The sequence below is a fragment of the Lampetra planeri genome, chromosome 6 (genome assembly GCF_965212315.1).
Source record: "Lampetra planeri chromosome 6, kcLamPlan1.2.h2, whole genome shotgun sequence".
NCBI classification, from domain to species: domain Eukaryota; kingdom Metazoa; phylum Chordata; class Hyperoartia; order Petromyzontiformes; family Petromyzontidae; genus Lampetra; species Lampetra planeri.
In genome coordinates this window covers 10751179-10778280 of record NC_136112.1, presented here as the reverse complement: position 1 = coordinate 10778280, position 27102 = coordinate 10751179, and the positions used below count along the sequence as shown (strand labels likewise).

The window sequence follows — 27102 nt, the reverse complement described above, 5'->3', positions numbered from 1 at the left end:
ACCCGAGACAGCTGTCCTTAGAGCCTAGTCTCACATGGGTTGGACTAGATGACGCCAAAAGGCGCACAAAAGGTGTCAGTTTGGTTGCCAGATAGAAGGGTAAAACAAAATTATCATATTTTTACTGGCAAATGAGGTTCCAATGGAACAAGTGGATTGCCGAGCAGCTAACACACAGCAAGTTGGCACAGTAGGAGGCATAGGTGGTGCATCTGCCAGTCATCTCAGTCAGTCAACCTATAGTGCCTGGGTCTGTCCTTGAACCTCTTGTAAGCAAGCCTTCGACACTTCATGTGGCCTTAAAGTGCACATAGCCTGGCACAAGTGTCATGGTGAAGTCCCCGCCACTTAGTGGCGAATGGCAGTTGTTGTTGTTCAAGTTACCTTGAGACGTGAGTTTTGTTTATTAATCGCATAGTCTTGGGATATGGCCATTCATCTCCTCATAACTAATTAGTAGGATTTTGATGGGTAAGTATATTTGCATTTGGAATGTAGTATCAGTCTAACAAGTATAGTGTTAGTGTCATTGAGAGCTTGGTATAAATAAAATGCTTAGATTAGGTAATGTCTGAGTGGTCCTTCCTTCTTAGTCCACAAATCATATTGCTCAATTCTGAGTCTGTATCCTGCAATGAGATCTATTACTATCACTTTTTTTTATTTTACCAGGTAAAACCCACTGAGCTATATAACTCTTTTTCAGAAGCAACCTGGCCACAACGGATAGCCCAACAAAGTGGCTTATCATGTGGAAATGTATAGCAACCAAATACTGGAAACACATGTTTCTACATGTGGAGGGAAAACCTGGAAGACCCGGACTAAAATCAACACAATCATGGGGAGAACATGCCTAAACTCCAAATAAACAGGCGTCAGGGTTGGGATCGAACCCATGTACTCTTGTATACCAGGCGAGGTAGTTAACACCTCGCCACTCTGGCACCCCTGAATCAAATGACCTGGTATAATTTCCTATAATTGATGACTAGCAAGAATCAGTAAATGTTAAAGAACGAATAATTAATGTTATTATAAATAATTATGAATAACATACCTTGACAACGAAAAAAACAATTAAAAAAACTGCCATTGATGTTGAGAATTCATTTATTCTTTGAAATCAATAATTGATCTTGAACCATATCATATGCATAATTGTCCCTTATCACATGCATATTAATTGTACGTAGACGACACTTTTGTCATCTGGCCACATGGCCGGCCTGCTCTAGACCAATTTCTCGACCACATCAATTCCATACACCCAGCCATCAGATTCACCATGGAAGTCGAAAATGATGGCAAGCTACCCTTTTTGGATGTCCTAATCAAAAGGAGACCTGATGGTTCAATGAGCCACTCTGTCTACAGGAAAGCCACCCACACGAATGCTTATCTAAAACCGGATTCCCACCACCATCCATCCCAGAAGAATTCCCTCATCAAGACTCTATATCATAGAGCCCAATGCATCTCCGACCATGAACACATTTCCAGTAAACTCAAACACGTACGCCAAGCTCTTAAGGCTAATGGTTACTCCGACTACACAATCCGCAAAGCCATCACTCCAACCATTAAGAAGGATCCTGTTGAGGAGCCTTTCAAGACCATCACCTTACCCTACATTGCTGGGGTCACAAAAAAGATCTCCAAAATCCTGATTAAACACAAGATCCAGGTCCGATTCAACACAGTACATAAAATCCGTGATCTGGTACCGTCTGTAAAAGATGTGATTCCAGACATACAGTACCCTGGCGTCTACAAACTAAGTTGCCTCTGTGGTAGCAGTTACATTGGGGAAACCAAACGACACGTCTCAGACCGCATTCGTGAACATAAAGCTGATCTAAAACACGGTAGGACAAACACCTCAGCCGTGGCAGACCACTGTTACAACTCAGTGGGCTCACATGACATTGACTTCTCCAAGACGGAGGTTCTCTGCAAGCCATCTGGCTATCATGAGAGATTCGTTCATGAGGCGATCCACATATACAAACACAGAGACAATTTTAACCGAGAAGATGGATTCAGGCTTAGCAATCATTGTGTAATAAACGACTGGACCACGATGTCTGGCTCAGTGTCCTTTATTATTCGGTTCGTGCTGTACACCCACACGGCTGTCTTTACTCTGTAGCTTCTCCACGGTGCTGACTCCAATGTCGGCCCGATCCACAACAGCAGCTCCGCTGCTGTTTCTCTCACACAGCCCCCCTTGGCTGTGCTCTCTGCTGCTCTTCTCCCTCCGCAGCTCTCACAGCTTCTTGCTCTCTCTCTCTCTCCGCAGCTCCTCCTGGCAGCCACACCGCTGCCTCTAACAAGCAGCCCCCTCTCTCTCTCTCTCCGCAGCTCCTCCTGGCAGCCACACCGCTGCCTCTAACACGCAGCCCTCCTGGCTGTCTCCTCCCCAGCTGCACACCACTCCGCAGCTTCCTCTTATCTTCGGGGTTGGCTCCCGATCGCCGTCGGCGCCCCCCCTCTCCACACTTGCCCGCGTGGCCTCACTCTTTTCCGCTCACACCCCGACTACCTTCCCCTTCCGGTTTACCCGCTTAAAGCCCCGAACCTTACCCCCACGTCACATGACTCCACCCCCCGTGACGTCACCTCCGGAAGGTCGCTTACGCCCGCATTACAATTGGAAGGACGTAATAAACCATTTCGATACACATTAGGGTGAGTTGAATAATACATAGTGTTATATTAAAATGTATAAAGTATAGGGTTGTTTACAGCAATACAGTATATAATTTAATGTTGGGTTTATCTATGGCAGTATATAGTACTGTATATGCTAAGAGAATAAAGTTTAGATGGAAGTATATTATATACTTCTTACGACGTAGAATTGTAATTTATTATTTGTTGTTAGTAACTCAGCTTATTGTAGAGTATAGTAAGTATCAGTTTATATTTTAGTTTTTTTTATGTAGTTTTTACTTTGGTTTTCTACGTGGTTGTTTGGTAAATGCAGCTACATATCATTAACATTCCTTTCCTTTATTAACGTTGTTCCTTGCGCCCCCCCCGTGGTGCTGTTGATCCTGCATAATGCATGGGCATAATGGGACTTTGAAACCCCTCCGCCCCCCCTCCTACGCATTGCCCATTGGTATGCTAAAATTCCTCTTCATATGCACATTCTTTTGTTAAGGCGCTCCTCCTCGCTACACCTATATAAGCTCCTAGCTTGATAATGTCTCATTCTTCGCCTGAGGACGGCTGCTTGCGTTGTGGCCGAAACGTCGTGAGAATTGTTTTATTATGTTTTATTTTTATTATTTTATTACTTCCCTTCTACGTGACTTTACCGAAAGAACCAAGAAGATGAATCCCTGCAGTCACGAAAGCTTTAAATCGAAATATTAATTGATTGTTAATAATAATAAATAATTGCGCCATAATTCAGTAAATACAATTGTATTAACTACTAAAATTTATCACTAAATTAAATGAATTGAGTAATCATTATAATAATGTATGACTTGAATAAATAATGACAGATAATTAGTACATTAACATACACAACAATGACGGCATCATCCCGGATATGTTAAATAAATAACTTAACCTCTCACTTTCACTATTACATCATTACATCTTTTTAATTATTATTTCACAGAATATGGTTATATTTTATGTATATTTATTCACACTCGCACCAATAAACACACCATTTAGATCAAATTAATATAATTGTCATGCCAATTATAGTGGTATGGTATGACTTCTAATCCGTAACTTGTTTTGTTGAACAAGAAGGATTAAAAAAGTCTTCATGGGACATGTCCTGCAGAAAATGTGGTTGCGCATCTCTTTTCCATTACTGACAATCGATTGCACAGGATAAACAAAGATTCATATATACTTACAATAGCAGATGCTGACTTCTTGCGACTCACTTATTTCCATCCATCAATGTTAGCACTGTTATGCAAAATATGATTTGCAATTGATCGAGACCATATTAATACATGTTTATTAGTTACACTAACATGCTAATATAACAGTGGGCTCTTGCTTCGTTGTGTAGTTTAAAAATGAAATGAATACGAATATTTATTAAAATGTGAGTGGATTTTAAATATCTTTCAAAAAAACTATTTTGGAAAATTGTGTTCTCCAACACGGTCGTGTTTCGCATAATTTCACTCAATGTTATATTTACACACACAAGTGGGTTTTGTACATGTTTGTGTTATTTTCGTTCCCTTTATACTACTACTATACACTATACATGCGATGGAAACAAAAAAAAGTGATGTTTCATTGAAAAAATCCTCTTCGTAGATCAATTCCCCAGGAGAGAAGGCACGCTCCATTGTGTTGGAGCCAAGTACGTACACATCAAGGCAATCAATACGAGTGATTATTGCAGACAAACGTGCGTCATCCTATGGATCTATGCTGTGTGTTCAAATAAGTAGCTAATATATGTACACCAGTGTTGTGTTTAGACCACTAAATGAAGACATGGTGTAATCGTGAGCATTACCAGAATACGTCTCTTGTAATGATGATATAATCATTCGCAAGGCAAATAATAACAATTAATAAGCAGCAGGAAAGAGATACATTAACAACATGTGGAATTTTGTTGCTATGTATGTACGTTATGTTTATATCTTCACTAAATAAATACAGTGTACTTATGAGCATTTACAAAAAAAGAGACTCTTGTTCACTTGGAAATATATTTTTGTTCTATTGGAAAACATACACGTGAATACATGCAGATCTAATTAAGGATGAGTGTGGAATGATGCTATCCTTCTCTCATTCCACCCCTGCAATTTTATCATAGTATTATTGTGTAAAATGTGTGCATGCTGTGTTAAGCAGCAACGTTTACCACATTCAATATACGCCAACATCATTAAGTCGTTAAAGGGGGTTCTTTATATATAATGGTATATATTCGGAACAATTGTGTTGCATTTTTAAGCCCCACGTGGATGCAATTTCGTGACGATGTTATATTGTGTGAAAGAAAATGGGGTATAAATGAGACGGCAGTAATACATTCAGCTTCAAAATATGTGCCGAAAACATTTACAATTTTCTTCATCTTGGCCGTGATATTTGTAATGACAGTCTTGGTCAGTAATGAGCTGTATAACAATGATTAAAAGGATGCTTCTCCTTTTGAAAATAACTAGGGTAGCACATGCAATCCTTTGGCCATGTTCCATACCAAGCAGAGGTCAAACTTAATTGGGGGGAGAATCATAACCTTTGAAAATATGTAATTTCAAAAAACTTAACAGCATCTCAGCAAATATGAACTTAAAGTGCAAATGTGTGTCCCTACTTTAAAAAAAATGGCCAAAATACAGTAGAATGGAAAACGTGTGGTACATCTAACAAGTGATAGCAGGAATCAACAAATTGGTTTCTGCTGCTAAATAATTAATATAAAACCATGCAGTAAATATTATCCCCCTTGCTCAGTTTCAGACCTGTGCTATCAATAGCTAATCTATAACCTCAGTGCAAAACTCGTTCAAAACTTTTCTTGGTTATGCTTTAGGTGGTGGAAATAAGCATGCCCACTAATGCCATACACACCTAGGAATCGTTTGAAGATGTGATCCCAGAAGCAGTGATTTGTGAGACTGTGTGTTCAGCCTTTTTACCATTTCATATGCTCGTGCTGCCAAGCCTCCACATTCCATTATTCACACACACACACAAAAGGTTTGTAAAAGAAAATCTACAGTTTCTTGAATCATAAACCGTATAGTCACCACCTATTTTTTAAATCCAAGTTTTGTTAGCTTGCCTAATTTTTTATATAAACTAAAAAAACACCTTGTACTACATTACTTAATTATTCTAACATTTTGTGTTAACTGTGCAGCAGATTAATTTTATATCCGTATCTGCCATGTCGTCACATGTAAATGTAACATACTTCCAGTTTTCTGCTTCATTAATTCAACGACGGTGCTACACTTTGGATCTGTGGTTTATTCAAATGCATGCTTTTAGCTCATGGGAGGATATCCCCAATATAAGCATGCAATGATATAAACATATTATAACTATTTGTGAATGCCACTTTAAAACATGTTCTTGTACACATACAATCGAGTAAATTATAAAATAAATGAATAAATAAATAAGATCAACCACATTTGTTCAGCCGTTAAATTACAAAATAGAGACCTCTTATCTACATAATTCACCACTTCCTACTGCTGAACACAAACCATGTTGTCTTCAGGTTTTTTCTTTCCAAAAGCAATATTTAATGAAACGTTCAAATGCACTGTATAGCACAATGAATGGCTCACCCAGAGAAAGACGCGAAACAAACACGAAAACACACCGTACATTCAAACAAATGATGCAGTCAAGTGTAAATGTAAGACAATAATAGAGGTGGCGTGTACGTGAATGTGCGGTTTTTGTGTGGTAAGGGGAGTAGGTCCACTGTAAACGGTGCAAAGACAACGGTGCAAGTTGATAAAATTACATTATCCATTTAACCTATTTTTACATTTAACTTATTACTTATCATTACCAATTTAACCTCGGGTGAAGGTGGGGATAAAGGTGCCTGAAAAACGATCCGGGGAAGTTGGCGTACAATCCTTACAGGAGGGGGCCCTAGGGTAAGGCTCCCATAACCTTGTCAAAAATGTCCTTCCCACTTCGGGTTAGTCTGGCACGAAGATGCTGTAAGGGGACCTGCTTGACCAACAGCCTGACTCATGACTGGGCGGGTCATGCGTTCCTGCCAGTAAAAAAATACTATTGGAGTGTTTGGTTAGGTACGAGGGGTTGAGTCGTAAGAAAGAAATGGCAGAGGTTGAGAATAAGTTTTGAACCTCGTATGTGGCAGTAGTTACAATAACAGGTCATATTTGGTAACAAATAAAAAAAGGTTGAATGTTTGGACAATCTAAAAATGATTGTTTGTAAGCTTGTGGTTCGTTTGGAGGGCATCTGGGACAGTTAGACATGTTTTGCCTTCAGTTTTGGTTTCTGAAACATTTAACATTGCATTATAGATTATTAATGTATCGCTGAATGATACATTGTGTCAAAATCACTCATCTAACAAAATATGTCCAATTGTGGAAAATCAATAACGTTTGTCAAACTCTTGTTCCCATTGCTCGTGGTAAAAGTACGGTAAGTTCTCCCTTAGCACGTGTTCACACAAGGCGTTTTCGTTGTAATGCAGTTCTACCCATGAAAATGAGGAACGCGCCCGTTATAACGCGATTTCTGAGCGGTCGATGACGTACTACTTTCTTGAGCTGCGCGGCTGAGCAATGACACAGTATGGGGACTAATACAGTAATACAGCCCTATGCCCCTCAGTTATTTGTCCCACCATCTTCTTGAGTGTGCGTACATTGTATACGTTATCGTTACATTATTATTTATGGGCAATTCGTTCTCACTTCACACATTTTTTTCGCTCAACTTGGAATTTTTCAGGAATGCATTTACTGTGTTAAATGTGGACTTACTGAAGTGATTGTTTCTGGATTACTGCACAGTTTTTAGTTGTTGCTGCAGAGAGAAGCCACTATTTCAGGGTCAAGATATTCTAATAATTACAATCAGTTCCATCTCAATGTCAATCTCCTGCCCAATGAAGGCCTCTCCACAGATGTTGATCATGGAGGTTGTCACTTGCCATTGATGTTAGCCATAGCCAGCAAACTCACGTTTATGGGTTCCTCGTGTAGTGTGCTCCACACCTCTAGTTTAATATTATACGATATAACTCTATAACAGGCTATGGAACAAAAGTGCAAGAGAGCCTACCATGCTAATCTTGGAATCTATAACTTTTAAAAGTTTATGACGTCTTAGGCGGGTCTATTCATATCTGGTGAGGCTTAGAAAGTACAGCCTTGGGTGCAAAAAGAAATTAATTATGCATGCTCAATGAGCACACAATTCCATTCACTTGCATTGTTAGCGAAGGAGCGGGAAGGCGGGGGTTGGTGTTGCCATGAGACAGAGGAAAGTGCTAAACGAAAGCTGTCGGGTTCTGCCTGCAGTATGCATTACTATTCATGTGCGCATGCCTGCCACTCTGTGTAAGCTGAGGTGGAAGAGCATTGCGAGAGAGCCGTGTCACGTGTGCACAACAGCGCCTCCCACGCTCATTAATATTTGTGATGTAACAGCACGTGTTCTGTCATGAATATAAATGAGATTTCCATAAAATAGTATGTAATATAACTCCTCTGTTCATTAATCTTAGTATCTACGACACCTGTCTCTCCTTGGTCAAAGCTGGTCAAGGACAGTTTATATCATCCGCAGATCAATTCACCCTGTTATCCGTGTTCACTCCACAGTTAAAAGTTGACTGGAAGGGGTCGCAGATAAGAGAAACCTCCTGGCAAATGACTCTTATTAATCTGTAGCAGAGACTCACCTCCATCTCCGTCACTCACAGGTCCCTCCTTCATACACCGCTCTCTCCTCCCGCCACTCCTCTGACGTCCCCTCTTATCCCCACAATCCCTTTTCCCATTCCCGTCCCCCTCATCCCTGTCTCCAGCCAACTATCACGTTTCGTCACACCTCGGAAAATGTCTCATCAACTCCCCACCACCACTCAAACGGATCGTCATACCGCAGGTTTACTCAAGTAGGTGTAGGGATTGATGTCGGTGCGTAGGGGGTAAGGGAATACCGATGTTGTGGGGACCATTATGGATGACAGTTACAAATACATAACAGGTGAACCTTGTTACTCCCCAAAGAGTAGCAATATACTAATCCAATAAAATAAAACATTTCTGTTGAATCCAACAAATGATTAATTCGCAAAACAAAACGTGATTACAACTGAAAATACAGACCATACGTTTCCTGCTTTCCTTAATATGGACAATTATGGCTGCAAGAATTCCAATGCCCTGTCGTCAATAAAGGAAGAAATTAATGACCTTAATGGAAGAGTATTATTTTTTAGAGTGCCATTGAAATGCAATGCACGTGGTTTTTTGATGTTCCAAGGTAAAAAATCTCAGCCAAAAGATCTCAATATCTTAGACCAGTTCGCAGCACAAATCAATTCAATGCTATTGCATATTGCCAGATCTGGTGAGTATGGTGTGGTGGCCAACACATTCCTATAAATCTGACATTGTGAACAGCAGCCATGGAAACTCGAGGATTGTGAACTGGAATGTTGTCCTGGTGAAACAGCATTTCACATCTCAAATTTCATCACCTCTTTTACACGTACGTTTTCTCTTTCAGCATAAACTCGCTACATTACTTATTATTTGCGCACAAGCACAAATAAGCAAGAAAAACTCAACAAGTATTAATAACACTGCCTGAAAATTAAAATATATAATCACAGGGATGAAACCCAGATTCAAACCTAGGATCTTAGTCATGGTGGCAGAGTGCTCTGACTTCTGAGTCACCCGGCCACCTCACATATTTTATTGCATGATCTAATCTTGTGATTAATTCTACGCAGTAATGCACTTTCATTGTCCCTTCATTTTCCAAATAATCAGTGTGACTCCATCAGTAACCCAGAAACCTGAGGCCATTTGTCAGCAGAGGATTTAACTCAAAATTTTTATGGCACGGGTGATCCATAGCATTCCCAATGAAAACTCTACGCATTGGTTTCTAGATCAAAACAGTGGACCCATTTTTCATCTTTCATCACAAATCTGGCGAGAGAAACTTCAGTGTATCATTGGTACTGGTCCAGGAGCTCCTAACTTCTTGACTCTAATTTATTTTTGGTCAACATACTAAGCACCCATCTTGCAGCTAATTTGTTTATCTCCAAACTGCCAGTCTATTTTGTTCATTGTGGCGAGATGTTAAATACCTCGCCTGGTATGTAGGGGGTCGTGGGTTCGATCCCGACCCTGGCGCCTGCAAATTTGGAGTTTGCATGTTCTCCCCGTGGTCTCGTGGATTTTCTCCGGATCCTCCGGGTTTTCCCTCCACATGTAGAAACATGTGTTTCCAGTATTTGGCTGCTATAAACGTCCACATGATAAGCCACTTCGTTGAGCTACCATTTGTGGCCAGGTCACTTCTGAAAAAGAGCTATATAGCTCAATGGGTCTTACCTGGTAAAACAAAAATAGTGAAAAAAATATATAGTTTCAATATTGTATTGTATAAACAGCCAACGGTCTCAGGAATCTTTATCATGGTTCATCAACAGTCTTCCATAATACAGTAATTGTATTTCCATTATTAGTATTACACTTGTTTACGTGGGAAGACCTCACCAAGTCTCAAGACAGGTAATGTTTCAGCATTGGGATGTTTGTCATACACCGGTGACATTCTATGTTTTTTTTAGCTGTGGGAAAAACCCAATAACTCAAAAGAAACCCATGCAGAGCCAGGGGAGAACATACAAATACCACACATACAGGCACGCAAGTCAGGAATCGATTCCAGGCCCTTCTTGCTGTTAGGCACATATGTTTCCACCGCAGTGCCCTGCATCGACCTTGTTAAAGTTGCAGGATGGACATGCATCATCTTTACACAACTCCCTCACACTTAAACTGTATGCACAACCTAATACATTTGAAACATTATGAGGGAAACATATCTTTCTTTTGATGCTTAAAAAAATATATTTTTCATCTCATAAAATGTCTAATTCCAAACGTTGTGTTTGTATCATATCACAACACAAAGTATGCATTCAGAACTCTTGGACTTATTTTGATATTTGTATCACTGTTCTGAAGTATGCTTTCTATATTTTCAGTTAACACTTTAACAAGACTATTTCAAATACCTGTACAAAAACACAATTGGTTGTTCAGTGATTTGGTGAATCTTCTTAAAAGTAAGCACAATATAATTTTTGAACCAATCACCATCTACTGATGCTTTATTAAACCCCTCCTGTGTGTGCGAGAAATCCCATGATGCAGTACAATAATTATACATTTGGTGTAAAATGAGGCAGGATGAGCATATAGAGGTAATACATAATGGCGGGCCAAACATTTGCACAACTTGTTGCAGTAGGGTGTACTGTATTTCGATAGTCTGAGGTCTGTGCTCCGAGCTTTTCAGATATGCCTGTGCATTCATTTTGCTATGCTACACTTGCAGAATGACATACAGCAAACAACTCTTCTGTCCAGGTTTTTACACAGGAACCTAGTGTCGACAGCAACCTAGAGTTGACTGCAGGGAAAACTTCACACCCATATCTTTCAAAGGAAAACAATTGCATACCCTGTGGCTGTAAATAATGGCACTCAAGGATGTATGCACATTTTGTCAGACAAAAAAGTACTTCCCGAATGTGAAGCATTTGGGATATTGCCCAGTGACTCTCCTGAATGTCCTTTGCAGGCAGAAGCTCTTATAAGTATTGCATTATAATCCGATTAGAACACGTTTTTGTGGTACCTTAAGGACGTCTTCGTCTGCTGACTGGCAGTGTGCACGCTGCGACACATCCAATAGAATGCCACTCGTGTCAATAGCCACCACTTGTAAGGGCACTCTCACCAGCTGGCCTGTCAGCACTGCCGTATTCACCAGCTCTGGAAACTAACAGCATTAAAAATGGGATTAAAATAAACAATAAAAACAGTCAAGCACCTTATACCAACATGTAGTGACCATGTTTGATTTTTAACATTCACTTATCGTGTTATATTTACAGAGCACCTCAGCTCAAGGGAAATTTCGTACTTTAAAAATCAGTAACAAAATCACGTGACTTAGATGGTCGAGGTGTGCAAGGGATGAGGAATGAGTGACCGTAACAGAAGGCACATAAGGATCACAAAATGACAAGGGAGGGACGGGATGGAGTGGAGAGGTGAAGGGGTAGAAGACTAAGATAATGGGCAATGGATAAGAAGTGAGCATTGAGAGAGGAATGAAAGAAGGTTGAGGAGGACTGCTTAATGTAAAAGGGAAGTGTATTCCAGTGGAGGGGTGTAAAGAGAAAGATCGAAAATGAGATCGGGTACAGAGAGAAGAAGGGACAAAGAGAGATAGAAGAATGAGAATGAAGAGGACGAGAGGGGACAGCATAGATATAAGAGAAACAGGATAACGTGGGGCAAGGCCATATAGAACTAGAGTTTTTAACCCCTGGGGTAAAAAAAAACGTGACGTATCATGGAAAAAATAATATCTCACAATACTTTTAGAGGGGAGAACTACCTATATATGCATTGTGTCGAATGGTGTTTTCTTGTGCAACTGACAAAACTGGGAATGTAATGTCCTGGGTAGATCTTAATTTTAGAACTTTCGTGACTGCAGGAATTATTATTTGTTTCTTTCGGTTAAGTCACGTCTAAAGATAAAATTATAAATTAAATTAAATAATAGAATACGACGTTTCGATTGCAACACAAGCAATCATCATCAGGTGTAATGAAATAGCGACATAAAATCTAACCAGAAAACTATAGACAGACATATTAGCAGACAGATATCACCAAGATACATAGCGAGAGCAAGACAGGTGACAGAGAGGGGTGATCGTCTCTGTGTGGTGGCCTTAAATAGACAGAGGGGGGGGGCGGAGGCAGAGAGAGGGAGGAGGGTTAGAGAAAAAATTAGCATATCAATGAGTGGTCAACAGACGTGGTGCTGCGAATGCGATGGCACTGCAAGCAAGCCTGAAAATCAGGAGAAGGACACACTAAAATTAAATAACCTAGTAAAATATCGAAATGTAATGTAATACAACACAGAGGGTCGGTCAACACACAATTAACGCATAGCCTGGTTGATTACGTATTTCAAAGATTGCTAAGTTATAATTTAAGTGTGAACAATCTAAAGAGAGGACACAGGCAGATAAAACAAGTCGCCAGAGAGAGAGAAAAAAGATAAGCTTAAAACTTCCCCGTAGAAGTGGTTCAATCTTAATTTTAGAACTTTCGTGACTGCAGGAACTATTATTTGTTTCTTTCGGTTAAGTCACGTTTAAAGATAAAATAATAAATTAAATTAAATAATAGAATACGACGTTTCGATTGCAACACAAGCAATCATCATCAGGTATAATGAAATAGCGACATAAAATCGAACCAGAAAACTATAGACAGACATATTAGCAGACAGATATCACCAAGATACATAGCGAGAGCAACACAGGTGACAGAGAGGGGTGATCGTCTCTGTGTGGTGGCCTTAAATAGACAGAGGGGGGGGGGGCGGAGGCAGAGAGAGGGAGGAGGGTTAGAGAAAAAAATAGCATATCAATGAGTGGTCAACAGACGTGGTGCTGCGAATGCGATGGCACGGCAAGCAAGCCTGAAAATCAGGAGAAGGACACACTAAAATTAAATAACCTAGTAAAATATCGAAATGTAATGTAATACAACACAGAGGGTCGGTCAACACACAATTAACGCATAGCCTGGTTGATTACGTATTTCAAAGATTGCTAAGTTAGAATTTAAGTGTGAACAATCTAAAGAGAGGACACAGGCAGAGAAAACAAGTCGCCAGAGAGAGAGAAAAAAGATAAGCTTAAAACTTCCCCGTAGAAGTGGTTCAATCTTAATTTTAGAACTTTCGTGACTGCAGGAATTATTATTTGTTTCTTTCGGTTAAGTCACGTCTAAAGATAAAATAATAAATTAAATTAAATAATAGAATACGACGTTTCGATTGCAACACAAGCAATCATCATCAGGTATAATGAAATAGCGACATAAAATCTAACCAGAAAACTATAGACAGACATATTAGCAGACAGATATCACCAAGATACATAGCGAGAGCAACACAGGTGACAGAGAGGGGTGATCGTCTCTGTGTGGTGGCCTTACATAGACAGAGGGGGCGGAGGCAGATAGAGGGAGGAGGGTTAGAGAAAAAATTAGCATATCAATGAGTGGTCAACAGACGTGGTGCTGCGAATGCGATGGCACGGCAAGCAAGCCTGAAAATATCGATATTTTACTAGGTTATTTAATTTTAGTGTGTCCTTCTCCTGATTTTCAGGCTTGCTTGCCGTGCCATCACATTCGCAGCACCACGTCTGTTGACCACTCATTGATATGCTAATTTGTTCTCTAACCCTCCTCCCTCTCTCTGCCTCCGCCCCCCCCCTCTGTCTATTTAAGGCCACCACACAGAGACGATCACCCCTCTCTGTCACCTGTGTTGCTCTCGCTATGTATCTTGGTGATATCTGTCTGCTAATATGTCTGTCTATAGTTTTCTGGTTAGATTTTATGTCGCTATTTCATTATACCTGATGATGATTGCTTGTGTTGCAATCGAAACGTCGTATTCTATTATTTAATTTAATTTATTATTTTATCTTTAAACGTGACTTAACCGAAAGAAACAAATAATAATTCCTGCAGTCACGAAAGTTCTAAAATTAAGATTGAACCACTTCTACGGGGAAGTTTTAAGCTTATCTTTTTGCTCTCTCTCTGGCGACTTGTTTTCTCTGCCTGTGTCCTCTCTTTAGATTGTTCACACTTAAATTCTAACTTAGCAATCTTTGAAATACGTAATCAACCAGGCTATGCGTTAATTGTGTGTTGACCGACCCTCTGTGTTGTATTACATTACATTTCGATATTTTACTAGGTTATTTAATTTTAGTGTGTCCTTCTCCTGATTTTCAGGCTTGCTTGCCGTGCCATCGCATTCGCAGCACCACGTCTGTTGACCACTCATTGATATGCTAATTTTTTCTCTAACCCTCCTCCCTCTCTCTGCCTCTGCCCCCTCTGTCTATTTAAGGCCACCACACAGAGACGATCACCCCTCTCTGTCACCTGTGTTGCTCTCGCTATGTATCTTGGTGATATCTGTCTGCCAATATGTCTGTCTATAGTTTTCTGGTTAGATTTTATGTCGCTATTTCATTATACCTGATGATGATTGATTGTGTTGCAATCGAATGTCGTATTCTATTATTTAATTTAATTTATTATTTTATCTTTAGACGTGACTTAACCGAAAGAAACAAATAATAAGTCCTGGGTAGACTTACAGACAATCCTGGGAAAACCAGGGCAGGTGGCAACCCTATTTAAAATGTGCACATAGCGTGTTACTTGTAAATTCCTGCTCAATTGAGAGCATGAGAGCACTTATCTCTTCGTTAGAGGCCTCAGGAAGTAGTGGAAGTTCCACATTTCTATGGTGAGGGTGAGATTTTCCATTGGACAACCACTGTTGATTTCTCCACAAAGTGGTACTTATCTTATTGATCATAGGCACACACGTCTGAGTTTAACCCTCACGTACAGTGAGGGAACAAAGAATTTGATCCCCTGCTGATATTTGTACGTTTGCCCACTGACAAAGAAATGATCAGCCTGTAATTTTAATGGTAGGTTTATTTGAACAGTGAGAGACAGAATAACAACAACAAAATCCAGAAAAATGCATGTCAAAAATGTTATAAATTGATTTGCATTTTAATGAGGGAAGTAAGTATTTGACCCCTCTGCAAAACATGACTTAGTACTTGGTGGCAAAACCCTTGTTGGCAATCACAGAGGTCAGACGTTTCTTGTAGTTGGCCACCAGGTTTGCACACATCTCAGGAGGGAGTTTGTCCCACTCCTCTTTGCAGATCTTCTCCAAGTCATTAAGGTTTCGAGGCTGACGTTTGGCAACTCGAACCTTCAGCTCCCTCCACAGATTGTCTATGGGATTATGGTCTGGAGACTGGCTAGGCCACTCCAGGACCTTAATGTGTTTCTTTTTGAGCCACTCCTTTGTTGCCTTGGCCGTGTGTTTTGGGTCATTGTCATGCTGGAATACCCATCCACGACCCATTTTCAATGCCCTGGCTGAGGGAAGGAGGTTCTCACCCAAGATTTGACGGTACATGGTCCCGTCCATCGTCCCTTTGATGCGGTGAAGTTGTCCTGTCCCATTAGCAGAAAAACACCCCCAAAGCATAATGTTTCCACCTCCATGTTGGACGCTGGGGATGGTGTTCTTGGGGTCATAGGCAGCATTCCTCCTCCTCCAAACACGGCGAGTTGATTTGATACCAAAGAGCTCCATTTTGGTCTCATCTGACCACAACACTTTCACCCAGTTGTCCTCTGAATCATTCAGATGTTCATTGGCAAACTTCAGATGGGCATGTATATGTGCCTTCTTGAGCATAGGGACCTTGCGGGCGCTGCAGGATTTCAGTCCTTCATGGCATAGTGTGTTACCAACTGTTTTGTTGGTGACTATGGTCCCAGCTGCCTTGAGATCATTGACAAGATCCTCCCGTGTAGTTCTGGGCTGATTCCTCACCGTTCTCATGATCATTGCAACTCCACGAGGTGAGATCTTGCATGGAGCCCCAGGCCGAGGGAGATTGACAGTTCTTTTGTGTTTCTTCCATTAGCGAATAATTGCACCAACTGTTATCACCTTCTCACCAAGCTGCTTGGCGATGGTCTTGTAGTCTATTCCAGCCTTGTGTAGGTCTACAATCTTGTCCCTGACATCCTTGGAGAGCTCTTTGGTCTTGTCCATGGTGGAGAGTTTGGAATCTGATTGATTGATTTCTTCTGTGAACAGGTGTCTTTTATACAGGAATCAAGCTGAGATTAGGAGCACTCCCTTTAAGAGTGTGCTCCTAATCTCAGCTCGTTGTCTGTATAAAAGACACCTGGGAGCCAGAAATCTTTCTGATTGAGAGGGGGTCAAATACTTAATTCCCTCATTAAAATGCAAATCAATTTATACAATTTTTGACATGCGTTTTTCTGGATTTTTTTGTTGTTATTCTGTCTCTCACTGTTCAAATAAACCTACCATTAAAATTATAGACTGATAATTTCTTTGTCAGTGGGCAAACGTACAAAATCAGCAGGGGATCAAATACTTTTTTCCCTCACTGTATATTTGAAGTCTTAACATTATGCTTGCAAGACACACGCTTTTCTAATTATCTCACCAATTTGATACATTTATATATTCCACTGTGAAAACTTAGTTTTTCTCATTCTGGTAGAAACTCATTAATCTAAAGACCAGAATTTGTTCTATGGGAAACAGATCATTTTTGCAGCCAGGCTCTGTGATTGAGAAATTCCCTTCCTCGGTCTATTAAGGAATCTGAGTCTGTTACACTTTTTAAAATCGCATCTTAAAACTCACCTTTTTTACAGCATGCATTTTCCATAACTTGGGCTTCATGTAAAGCCCTTTGGGGCTTGGGCCAATTGTGCTATAGTTTATTGTTATTACTGTCATGCTGCACCACCTGATTGGATTAATATCTTATTTACGTATATTTTAATTTAAAACATTAACAAATGCCAATAATGTGTGAGTTTTGTCAAACAATATTACGGTTTCACGGTGAAGTCCATATCTACATGGGCACTGTGTATCAAAGAGTGCAGCCACAGGTTATTGCATGATCCAGTCTGTTCTTTAATATGAAGGTATAATCACAGTCGAGTCTGCATGCGGTGTGAGTGGACTAGTGGCCACGAGAAGTTATGACAGGGGAGTTAGCCTACAGTGTGAATGCACTAGTGGCCACGGGAGATAATGACAGGGGTGTTATCTGTGAGTGTGAAGAAACCGGTGGCTACGGGAATGATCGAGAAGGGAGCCCGGTCAGGTGACGGAAGAGGACGGTAGAATCTGCTGGTGGAGCGAGCATCCAGAGTCAGCGAGAAGGTTCGGGAAGGTGGGCATGGCCTCGGTCCGTATATAAGGGAGATGTGCGGGAGACTGGGGGCTGTTGCAGTGGCGTCTCTGCTTGTGTCAAGTGAACGTGTCGTCAATTAAGTGCTATCTCGAGAGAAGTGTGTTATGTCGTATTTACTAATGTATCTATGTTGAACTTCTTTCATATCGTACGTAGCTACCCGTACTAATCATTTGCGGGAAAGGACAACAAATGAAACACAAAAAATTGTTCTAAAGAAATGAATTTTACATCTAGATAAAAAAAATGCATATCTTCAGTGGCTTCCTAATATCGGAAGGAAGAGTGTTCCAGACGGCCGCAGAAGCACATCTGAAACCGCGCGATGCAGTGGCCATCTGCTTTTTGATACCTAGCCAAAAGCCAATGTGAGTTTAATCATATGCTCCCCATACATAGTGACACTAAACCGATAATTGACACTTGTTAAATCCAAGCACTCGACACTACAATCGGTAACACCATTTGAGCAAGGAGAATATCCCACGTGTTTCCATGAAGAAATCTCACTGCATTGCTCCCTGAGCCACGTTGCACTGATATCATGACGAGGTCTGAACGCAAAAACATCCATGATTGCTCAAATTGGCCACTAGATGGTGAGAAAGGGCCTCCTTATTGACAATAACACCAGGTGAAAATAATGTAAATACACATGCGATCTATAAATGCATAGAAATACTTCAACAAAACCTAAATATGGTAATGTAAAAAATAATAAACCGTATTTTTTTGGTTCATGTGCATGTTAAATAAATGGCAACATATAGCATTGTTATGTGAACATTTTAGCGCAGCTCATGCAAAGGAATGTTTGGTATAGTTATATCTATTAACGAATTATCAGTCAGCAAGTGCAGCCATATCTGGAGAATTACATTTAAAAAAGTAAACGAATGTGCACAGAATCAGTATGCCTCGAATTCTACACAGCAGTTAACATTTAAAGAAACACCGTGGCAACAGTAAAGGGGTTGATTGCAATGAAACATAAACATTTGCACAACATAAGTTGTTTTGGCATGAAACATGTGTGAAGTAGTTAGTGCGCTACATAATTAACCTGGCGACCAGAGTTAATTTCTTGGTCGAGGCTAACATCAGAGGCGAATAGGCAATATTTTAATAATCTTTAGCATGTCCAGCATGTGATTGTCATGAATTGACGATCAATTTGGAGAGAAACAGTGGCAAGATGGTTAGCGCACTGCTGGAATGCACCTGGTGACTCAAATTGTGTTCCTGGCCACGACTCACATTCGCGGAGAGTGATATCTGAATCAGTTTAGGCCTCTCCTTAACAGTAACTAGAGTAGTGAAGTATGGTTAAACAGCATTCATGACTGATATGGCACCGGAAGGCCTTCATTCAGCAGTGATCTGAACAAAGGGCTTTGAGTCATGTATATTCGTTTCATAATTATTCAACGTAAATATTCAAACTCTCAATGGCACGGTGCGATCACTTAGAACCAGTGGGATCATTGTGGCATCAGGTAGGAGGCAAAAATAAATTGGTAGAACGTTAGCACAAAGGTTACAGGCAGAAAACGGAAAGGAAAATGTCTGATCCTCAAATATGCCTACAGGGGGAATTTCGACATTAGGATTATTTTACATGTTATGCACACTGCTGAAAAAAATCTGTGCATCTTGCAATTAAATGAATACAAATCACGCGATACTTTCAACGATTGATGTATTGTACTAGAATTTAATTCGTAAGTGAAATACTGGTTGTTATTTTTTTTAGATAAACACGGTCAGTCAGACATCACTGCTCTCGTAGATTGAGAGTTGAGCTATATATTGCAGAATAAGTGGTTATACTTGACATATGGAATGGCAGACAAAGCAGTAAACAACCCCGGTGGGGTAGCCAAGGTGTGAGAGGCCTTCTTCCAACAATGGATAGAACATGGCTGACGATGATGATGAGAGCTTTTAGTAATTAAGTATTTTCCATCATGTCTGACAGTCTGACACACAATGACCGAATGTTTAAAATTCTCACGTATTATGTGCTAATATTTCAACAGCACAGTAGACAACTCGACTGCTTAAATACCTCTCTGTAATAGGTTGGAATATATATCTTAAGTAGGGCTTGCTTGTAATAATGGTTGTGAGTTTAGTGTCTGAGTTGGCCAGTTTTGAACTAAAATAATTGAGTGCACCCAAGTTTAACTGTTTTTCAAATATGTAAAGCTTTCCACCCACATCTAATGCAAACACTTAATAGTTCAAGAAGGGTGGGCAAGCCTTTGCTCTGTACGCTTCATCATGCTTCGTGATATGGCCTGCACTTGAGCTGCATTATGGCAGTGTTCTCACGAGCTACGGTGGTGCCACACTACATTATGAATGGCATCTTACATATGTGACTCTATGTGACTGCTGGCTAAATGCCCTGGCCAACTTTACTACAAATAAGTATCCAGAGTGTTGCATGCCATGCAGGAGATGAAAGGCAACCGAGTGTGATACTGGTTGCAAACCCACTACCCTGTGTAAAAAGGCCAAGCAACTTGAATTATCCTGAAGAACTTCGCCCCAACAGCCAATCAAGTCACTCAATACCGGGTCCTTTTTGTGCTGCTGCATATTCCACTATTTACATCCTTGCGAAGTTGACATAAGCTTTGCATTTATATGGTTAAAACATGTGTCGAATTATATTGTTTAATTTTTTTATACATGAGAATAGTGTACATTGCTTCAATAATCTACCATTGGATGAAGGCTTCTCCTGTATTTTCAGCTTGTTTGACCATGATTTAACCATGTTGGTCAGTGTGGATGTGTGAAGAGAGGACCAAAATATAAATTGCCACTTATGTTAGCTATGGCTGTGGACTCAGTGGCTCGGTGGCGCAGCGGCTGAGTTCATAGTGCAGTACGATAACCACTGCGCCGCAAATCCACCACACCCCCGTTACTTATAGAGGTTGTAAAGTTATAATTAACCTGTAGTCTGTTATCTACGAAAGCTGGCATATGATGAGTGATTCGTGCTGGTGTTTGCTTAAAGTATCTGCAAAAAAACAGTATACACATGCACCACTGACACAGAATATCCCTTCCACTGATGGAAAATGGTATCAAAAGTGTATTAAAGGACTATTTATATATATTTATTTGCTTATTACATTTGTGAAATAGTCTAACCAATATGTGAAGACAAAGATCATATTCGGGCAGATGGTTTTAATGAAATCCTATTAAGGTCGACAAAGCATACAAGGGGTAGGTGAGGTCAACACCATTCCTAAATTACTGACTCCCCATTGCTGACGATTAGATATTGCAACCAGCTACTCATTTTAAGGTTGGTACCACTTACAAACAATGATATACATGGCTTGTAATGGGCCCAAGTCACTTGCTTTGCAGCACAGTGTGTTGACTATTCCACCACCGCTCCACCCACAAAACATGCTACTATATGCTTTTCTATATGTAGCTGAAATTTAAGTTACCTTGCTAAATATATTTCGTATATTAAGAATTTGAATCTGAAGCAATAATATTTTATTAAATCTCTTTACCAGGAAAAGGTAATACGTTTTCGCACGGTAAATTTTAAGCATGGTACTCACTTATGCATTGTTTCCACAGCCGGTTTTAACTGTGCTGGCTCAGTTAACACTGTCCCCCTAGGCTCTCTTCATGCTCTCATCTTGCCCTGGACCACATGCTCTGACTGATTCTAGTCATAAAGTCACGGAGTCAATGTAGAAGCAAATTGTGCGTGCTGCAGCATCACTTGCTATGTTTAACGTCCCACCTTTATTAGTGTTGAAACTAAGTGACGGATGAAAAAATAGTTTAAATCAGGGGAGAGGGAGGTGGTGGTGGAAGGGATTGAATCTCCTTGCTGAATTGTTGTATGCCCTGTCCTTTAAATTTAACACCTATCATCTTTTTCAGTAACACTGTCTAAACCGAAACAAATTGCATATATATATTTTTCCCTTGCTTAGGCAGTGTTATCGATGAATGTGTTGAGTTATGTGTTGTGCTTTTGCAACACTGCCAACGCAGTATTAGAAAATAGTCCCTTTAAACTAAGGTCAGACCACAGGGCTGCGAAGCACACCCACGAATCTCAGCCATAGGGAGTACAGGGTGAAATGGGGTGAAGAGGAAGAAGAGGCAGGGGCCGAGCCCACAGAGCCTAATTTTCTCAAAAGCATGGAGGGCACCCCAAGCTTCAACTACTGGGCTACTCCTAGACTATTCCTGGGCCTTCCAGGGCCAGAAACAGCTCAATGCCCATTGGTCGTGGAAACTAAGCATGAGACTCATCATCTCGAGTTAAACATTACCTTCGGGAAGGGGATAATAGTGGTGAGGTTAAGCTGTGTGATGGTGATCTCCGTCGTGACCTGGCCTGGCTGGGCCTCCAGGGGCAGCCCCGGCGCAGAGGAGCCCACGTGCCAGAGGATGCGGCGCGTTACCGTCTGACTGGTGATGTTCTCCATCTCGAACACCAGTTGTGCTATCTCGCTCTTCTTTGCTATGCTGCTCACCACAGTAAAAAAGCAAAGCATGAAATAACACTCTCATTAGTAATGTGGCTCCGTGGTCCCATTGAGACGAAGCAGTCTTTGACAAAAAGGCCCGGTAATCAGAATTTAAAAAATGCCTCCAAACCCAGCCTTGGTGTGACTAATGGACCCATAAATGTGGAAGTATTTTTGTATTATTACATGCACAGTATTTCATAGCCACTCGCCAATGTCCTCTCTTAGCTACACACCTGGATGGGCAACTTTACAAAAATGTCAGAAACCACTAAGTCGTTCCGAAATATAGTCGCAATGCCAGCCATTAAATTGCACTCCAGTCTGCAATTCCAAAAGAATAAACGGTGAAAATTACTCCTAAATGAGACGACCATGGTTGGTTTGCAAATTATGTTTGGGAGGCACATTTGTTTCTCCTTGACTTCAAACTGGCAGAATGTCTAACTGGCATAGCATGGGAAATTAGCATAACAACATTGGTTCCATATATTATATTGTGTGAAGACTGTATTTTAATTCTCACAGGAGCTATAACAAACTTTCAGAATGAAAGTTGGAGTTTAAGCCCAGTTGAATTAATCCTTAAAAGGTGTTTTCTCATTGAGTAAAATATATAAATAAGTGAAGTTAATATAAAAGTACACTGTAACTTCACCATAGAATTTAAATTAGGCACATTGAAATGTTCAGAAACCTCAGGGACGTATGGTATTGAAATTAATATACTTACCATAAATGAGCCTTCAGGCAATGTATTAGTCAAATGGCCCAAACCACATATAGCATATTCTTAGGTTTTTTCGGTAAAGTCACGTAGGTAAAACATACTTATAATAAATTAATTGTTTTAAAATATATATATATCTATCAATGAAGGAACTAGATATATCAATATAAACACGAAGACACCTAGTGATTGTACACAAATGATGGAGACAAATCACCCAGATATTTTACTATCTTCCTCAACAATGCTGAATATTCATTCACGTAATGTTTTGTGAATTATTTCAATTAAAATAATTAGTAAATTAGTTAAATAAACATGATATTCGACAAGGAATCATTGCAATGCATATATACATGCAAATATTTATTCAACAGAGATATCCAAAATAAAACTATCCATATATTGAACTCCTGATTGTTACATTTTAAATGAAAAGTGGTGTAAAACAAAGAGCTAACATGTTTGCTAACCCAACCGTGAACTACATAACCAATTGCAAGTAAGGTAAAAGGAAATATAACAATATAACAACGTTTGTGATACTGTGATACTGTGTTGGCAGCGGTAGTGTGGGGAGCGGTAGAGCAACGGTTAGCTCTGTGCGATTCCCGCTCATGGCCAACAACAGTGACGATTATCTGAATCGGTTCTGTGCCTCCCCTAGGTCGACTCAGCCTCACATTAGTACCTGGGGCAGTGTGTATACGTCGCCACTAGGAAGACAAAGGTTGCCAGACGTGGTGCTGGCCATTCACCACCTCATGTGCGGTGTCAGCCTTCATAGGTGCTTGCTAACAGCACTTTCCCCAACAGTCTGTTAAGGCTATATGTGGGATATTTGTCTTGTTTGTAGTGGTGCACAAGCACAAAGACAAGAACTCAACACATTTCTTCATTATACTGCACTGAAGGGACATTGACAGATCTCTCTGATATGATTAAAAAATTAATTATAGTTATTCACATATGCATGTCTTGGACCTGCAAAGATAACTAAGGTATGACTTGATGTCCAAATAGACCACTCACTATTCATTATAAAAATACATCTTACAGAAAATACAAAATACGTCTTGCATTTAATCAGAAGCAACACAATAAAAAATAATTTGTATAGTATTCAAACATACCAGTTTAAATATTTTTACATTTCTATAGTATTTACGAGACAAAAAACGCTAAACTCCATGTTACAAAGTCACATCTACTATCAGTGGGTCACAGTGAGCTGTAGAAGCATGCTGAGATAAATGCCATGGCAATGTCCTGACATAAGCTATGTAGATACCTAGGTCCCTTGTGCAAAACTGCCTGGATTAATAACCACTGTAAATTTAAGTGTAAAGATGCCTTGAGCAAATTAAATCTTTCACTGTTAGGATTACTATATTTTACTACTCCTGGAGCTACTTCAATTTGTAAAATACTTTTGGACAGTAAAGAAAAAAACATTTAAATCAATATCTATATTATTTAGTGCGCAAACCTTTTCAGCCATTTCTGTCAGTCTGCATAGCTCTACCGAGGAATAGCGTAATAAAATTACGGTGATTCTCGTGGCCGGGCCCCCGGTGGAAGCGGGCCTGCTCGCCCCGGAGGAGTGAGGGGGACTTGCACGTGCGGCAGATCAGCCGGTTCTGCAGAGGGAGCATCCAGCAGGGCAGAGGAGCTCCCGGCGGCTGGAGCCGGGGAAGCAGAAGACGACGGCGTTTGGAGCGGTGTTAGTAGTTGCGCGGCATCGAAGGGTGGAGGCACAGACTTCTGCTGAGGGTCCACCCCAGCAGGAGCACACCCCGGCTCGTCGGACACGTTACACACTCGGACCCGGCATTGTGGAGGTGAGATGGAATAGCGCAACACAACAAAGGGCTTGAGGCGTGACGGGTGGACGAACTGGCACCAGCGGCCCCACTGAATTTGTACGCATTGGGGCCGGACGACGCGGACAATCACGACAGGCCCTCGCCAAGGCTTGAATTATTTCGGTGACGTTCCCACCGGAACATGAGGGCAGTGGAACCACGCCTCGTCACCCGCACTCCACACATGGCGAGAAGTACGCAGACCTTGTAGACGTTCATTAGCCAATTGGCGTGAATTAGAATGTACCCTGGAAACTTCCCGTGCTTCTGGATGTTAAAGCGAACTCGAATCAGAAATTTTGGATGCAGTTTTAGTAGGTGCTACAGCACGCTACGGAAGGAGAGGGGTGACTCAGAGTCCCCGCACCTCCGTGAGGCGAAGCGATGTCAGGCATTGGATGGTGGCCCATGAATCACCGCCATCCGCTGCATCGCTTGGTGCAGCGTGGAGTGCTCCGCTGGCAGGATGGTCACTAGTGCAGCCAGGGTGTCGTCGTCAAGGGCTGCTGGAAGCATCCTTAGCGACTCCGCCTCCGTCCACCCCGTCATCTCGCAATTGGTGAGGAAGCGCCGCTGGAAGACGGCCCAATCTCCACCAGCGGCGCAGAATTTTTTCAGCACCTGCAGGGGCTGTTGTCCGTCTCTCTTGGTGGGAACTCCGCCGCTCCCCCCTACCAAGATGGCGGCCCCTTGTGCCGGTCACGCCGCTGGTGATGCGGTGGTTCCCGGTTGGCGGGAACTTTGGACGGGAGCCGTGAAGACCTCCTGTTGCCGGAGATTTTCGGCGGGAACTCCAGAAGCAGCGGCGGGAGCTGCAGCCCCACGTGGCTCCGTCCTCTCCTTCTCAGCAGCAGCCTCCCCGCGGTGGATTTCGTCCAGGATGGTCGCGGCCGTGTGGAGGAGCTCAACCAGGCGTGAGTGCGCCGCTCGGAGCACCCTCCCCGACGGCGGTGAGCCATCAGTCAGCCAGCCGGCGTGCTGCTCAACCGGCAGCGTGTCTCCTCCCTCCTCTCGGGCTGCCAACCCCGGGGCTGTTGCGTCGTCTTCATCCTTCTCCGGAGAGCAGATACGTGTTGTCCGCCTCGTTTCCATATATGCTATATTTAGTTCAAAAGTTTTTACAAATCGGACCACTTCTAACACCAAATGTAGTGGGTACAAATGGAGAGAGAGGCTTCTCTGGAGGCAACACGTTTATTATAAGAACAACAACCTAACACAAAGGGGTATCTGCCCCTTCCTCCAGGTAACCTAGGGAGGTAGTCCCTCCGGGCTAACTAGCCCTAACACAACTGAGGGAGGCTGTCTGGACTGGACCCCGGCTCGGGTCCAGGTCTTGTCTTCGGGGCTTCTCTTCAGGGTGATGGCTTCATGCCTTCAGGTGAACAACAGCCCCGGACCCATTCAGGGGTCCGGCTTGTCTAATCATTCCCGGGGCTTCCTCCGCCCCGAGCCACGCCTCCCTTCTCGATCCTTCGAGAAGTACCTGGTACTGGTCCTGTGGTCCCCCAGCCCCCTCTTTCGGAGCCCCATGACCGGTACCTCTGGCCACTAGCCTCTGGATTCATCCAGAGTGCCATGGCCCCCTGCGAACCCCTTCACCGCTCCAGGCGCTCTCGCCCCCTAGTCCTCAGGGGCTGACACTGAACATGGAGTGCAACGCCGGCTTCACATGACATGGAGTGGCATCCACCGAAGCCACTACACATGTGTTCGTGTTAGTCCATATGTGTGTGTAAGTCCATATGTGTGTGTGTGTGCATTGATGTGTGTGTGTGTGTAAGTCCATATGTCGAGGGCAGTACCGTGGGGGGAGGGCGAATTCCAGAGGTGTGGACTCGAGTCATGTGACTTGGACTCGAGTCAGACTCGAGTCATGAATTTGATGACTTGCGACTCGACTTGGACTTGCATAACAATGACTTTGTCCCACCTATGAGATGTGGACTCGAGTCATGTGACTTGGACTCGAGTCAGACTCGAGTCATGAATTTGATGACTTGCGACTCGACTTGGACTTGCATAACAATGACTTTGTCCCACCTCTGGCGAATTCCCATTGGCTTTTCGTCCCATGGTGTTTGTAACCACCACAGCGGCTAAATGGGGGCTCTGGACTTGTGCAAGGGGCTAGTAACCCCTCGACCTTCAATTAATTACCACTAAACCACGTTTAAAATATCTAATGAATAAGCTTGTGCCGGAGGCCCCAGGGAACAGGCGTCTATGACGTCTCCTGGCCAAACCCCATTTGGCAGAGCCCGGAGATTGAATCCTTACCCTCGGGGCTCCTCCAGAAACAACAGA

At 41.8% G+C, this 27102-nt stretch overlaps 1 protein-coding gene across 1 annotated transcript in view; it reads right to left on the bottom strand.

Annotated features, from left to right (window-relative positions):
- The window catches only part of LOC144719522 (transmembrane protein 132D-like), a 465507-nt gene that overhangs the window by 229608 nt on the left and 208797 nt on the right, over positions 1-27102 (bottom strand). The window contains exons 4-5 of the mRNA XM_078595520.1: positions 22003-22198; positions 11413-11556 (exon numbers count right to left, since the gene is read on the bottom strand). Of these exons, the coding sequence (XP_078451646.1) occupies positions 11413-11556; positions 22003-22198 (340 nt within the window). The remainder of the gene's footprint in view (positions 1-11412; positions 11557-22002; positions 22199-27102) is intronic.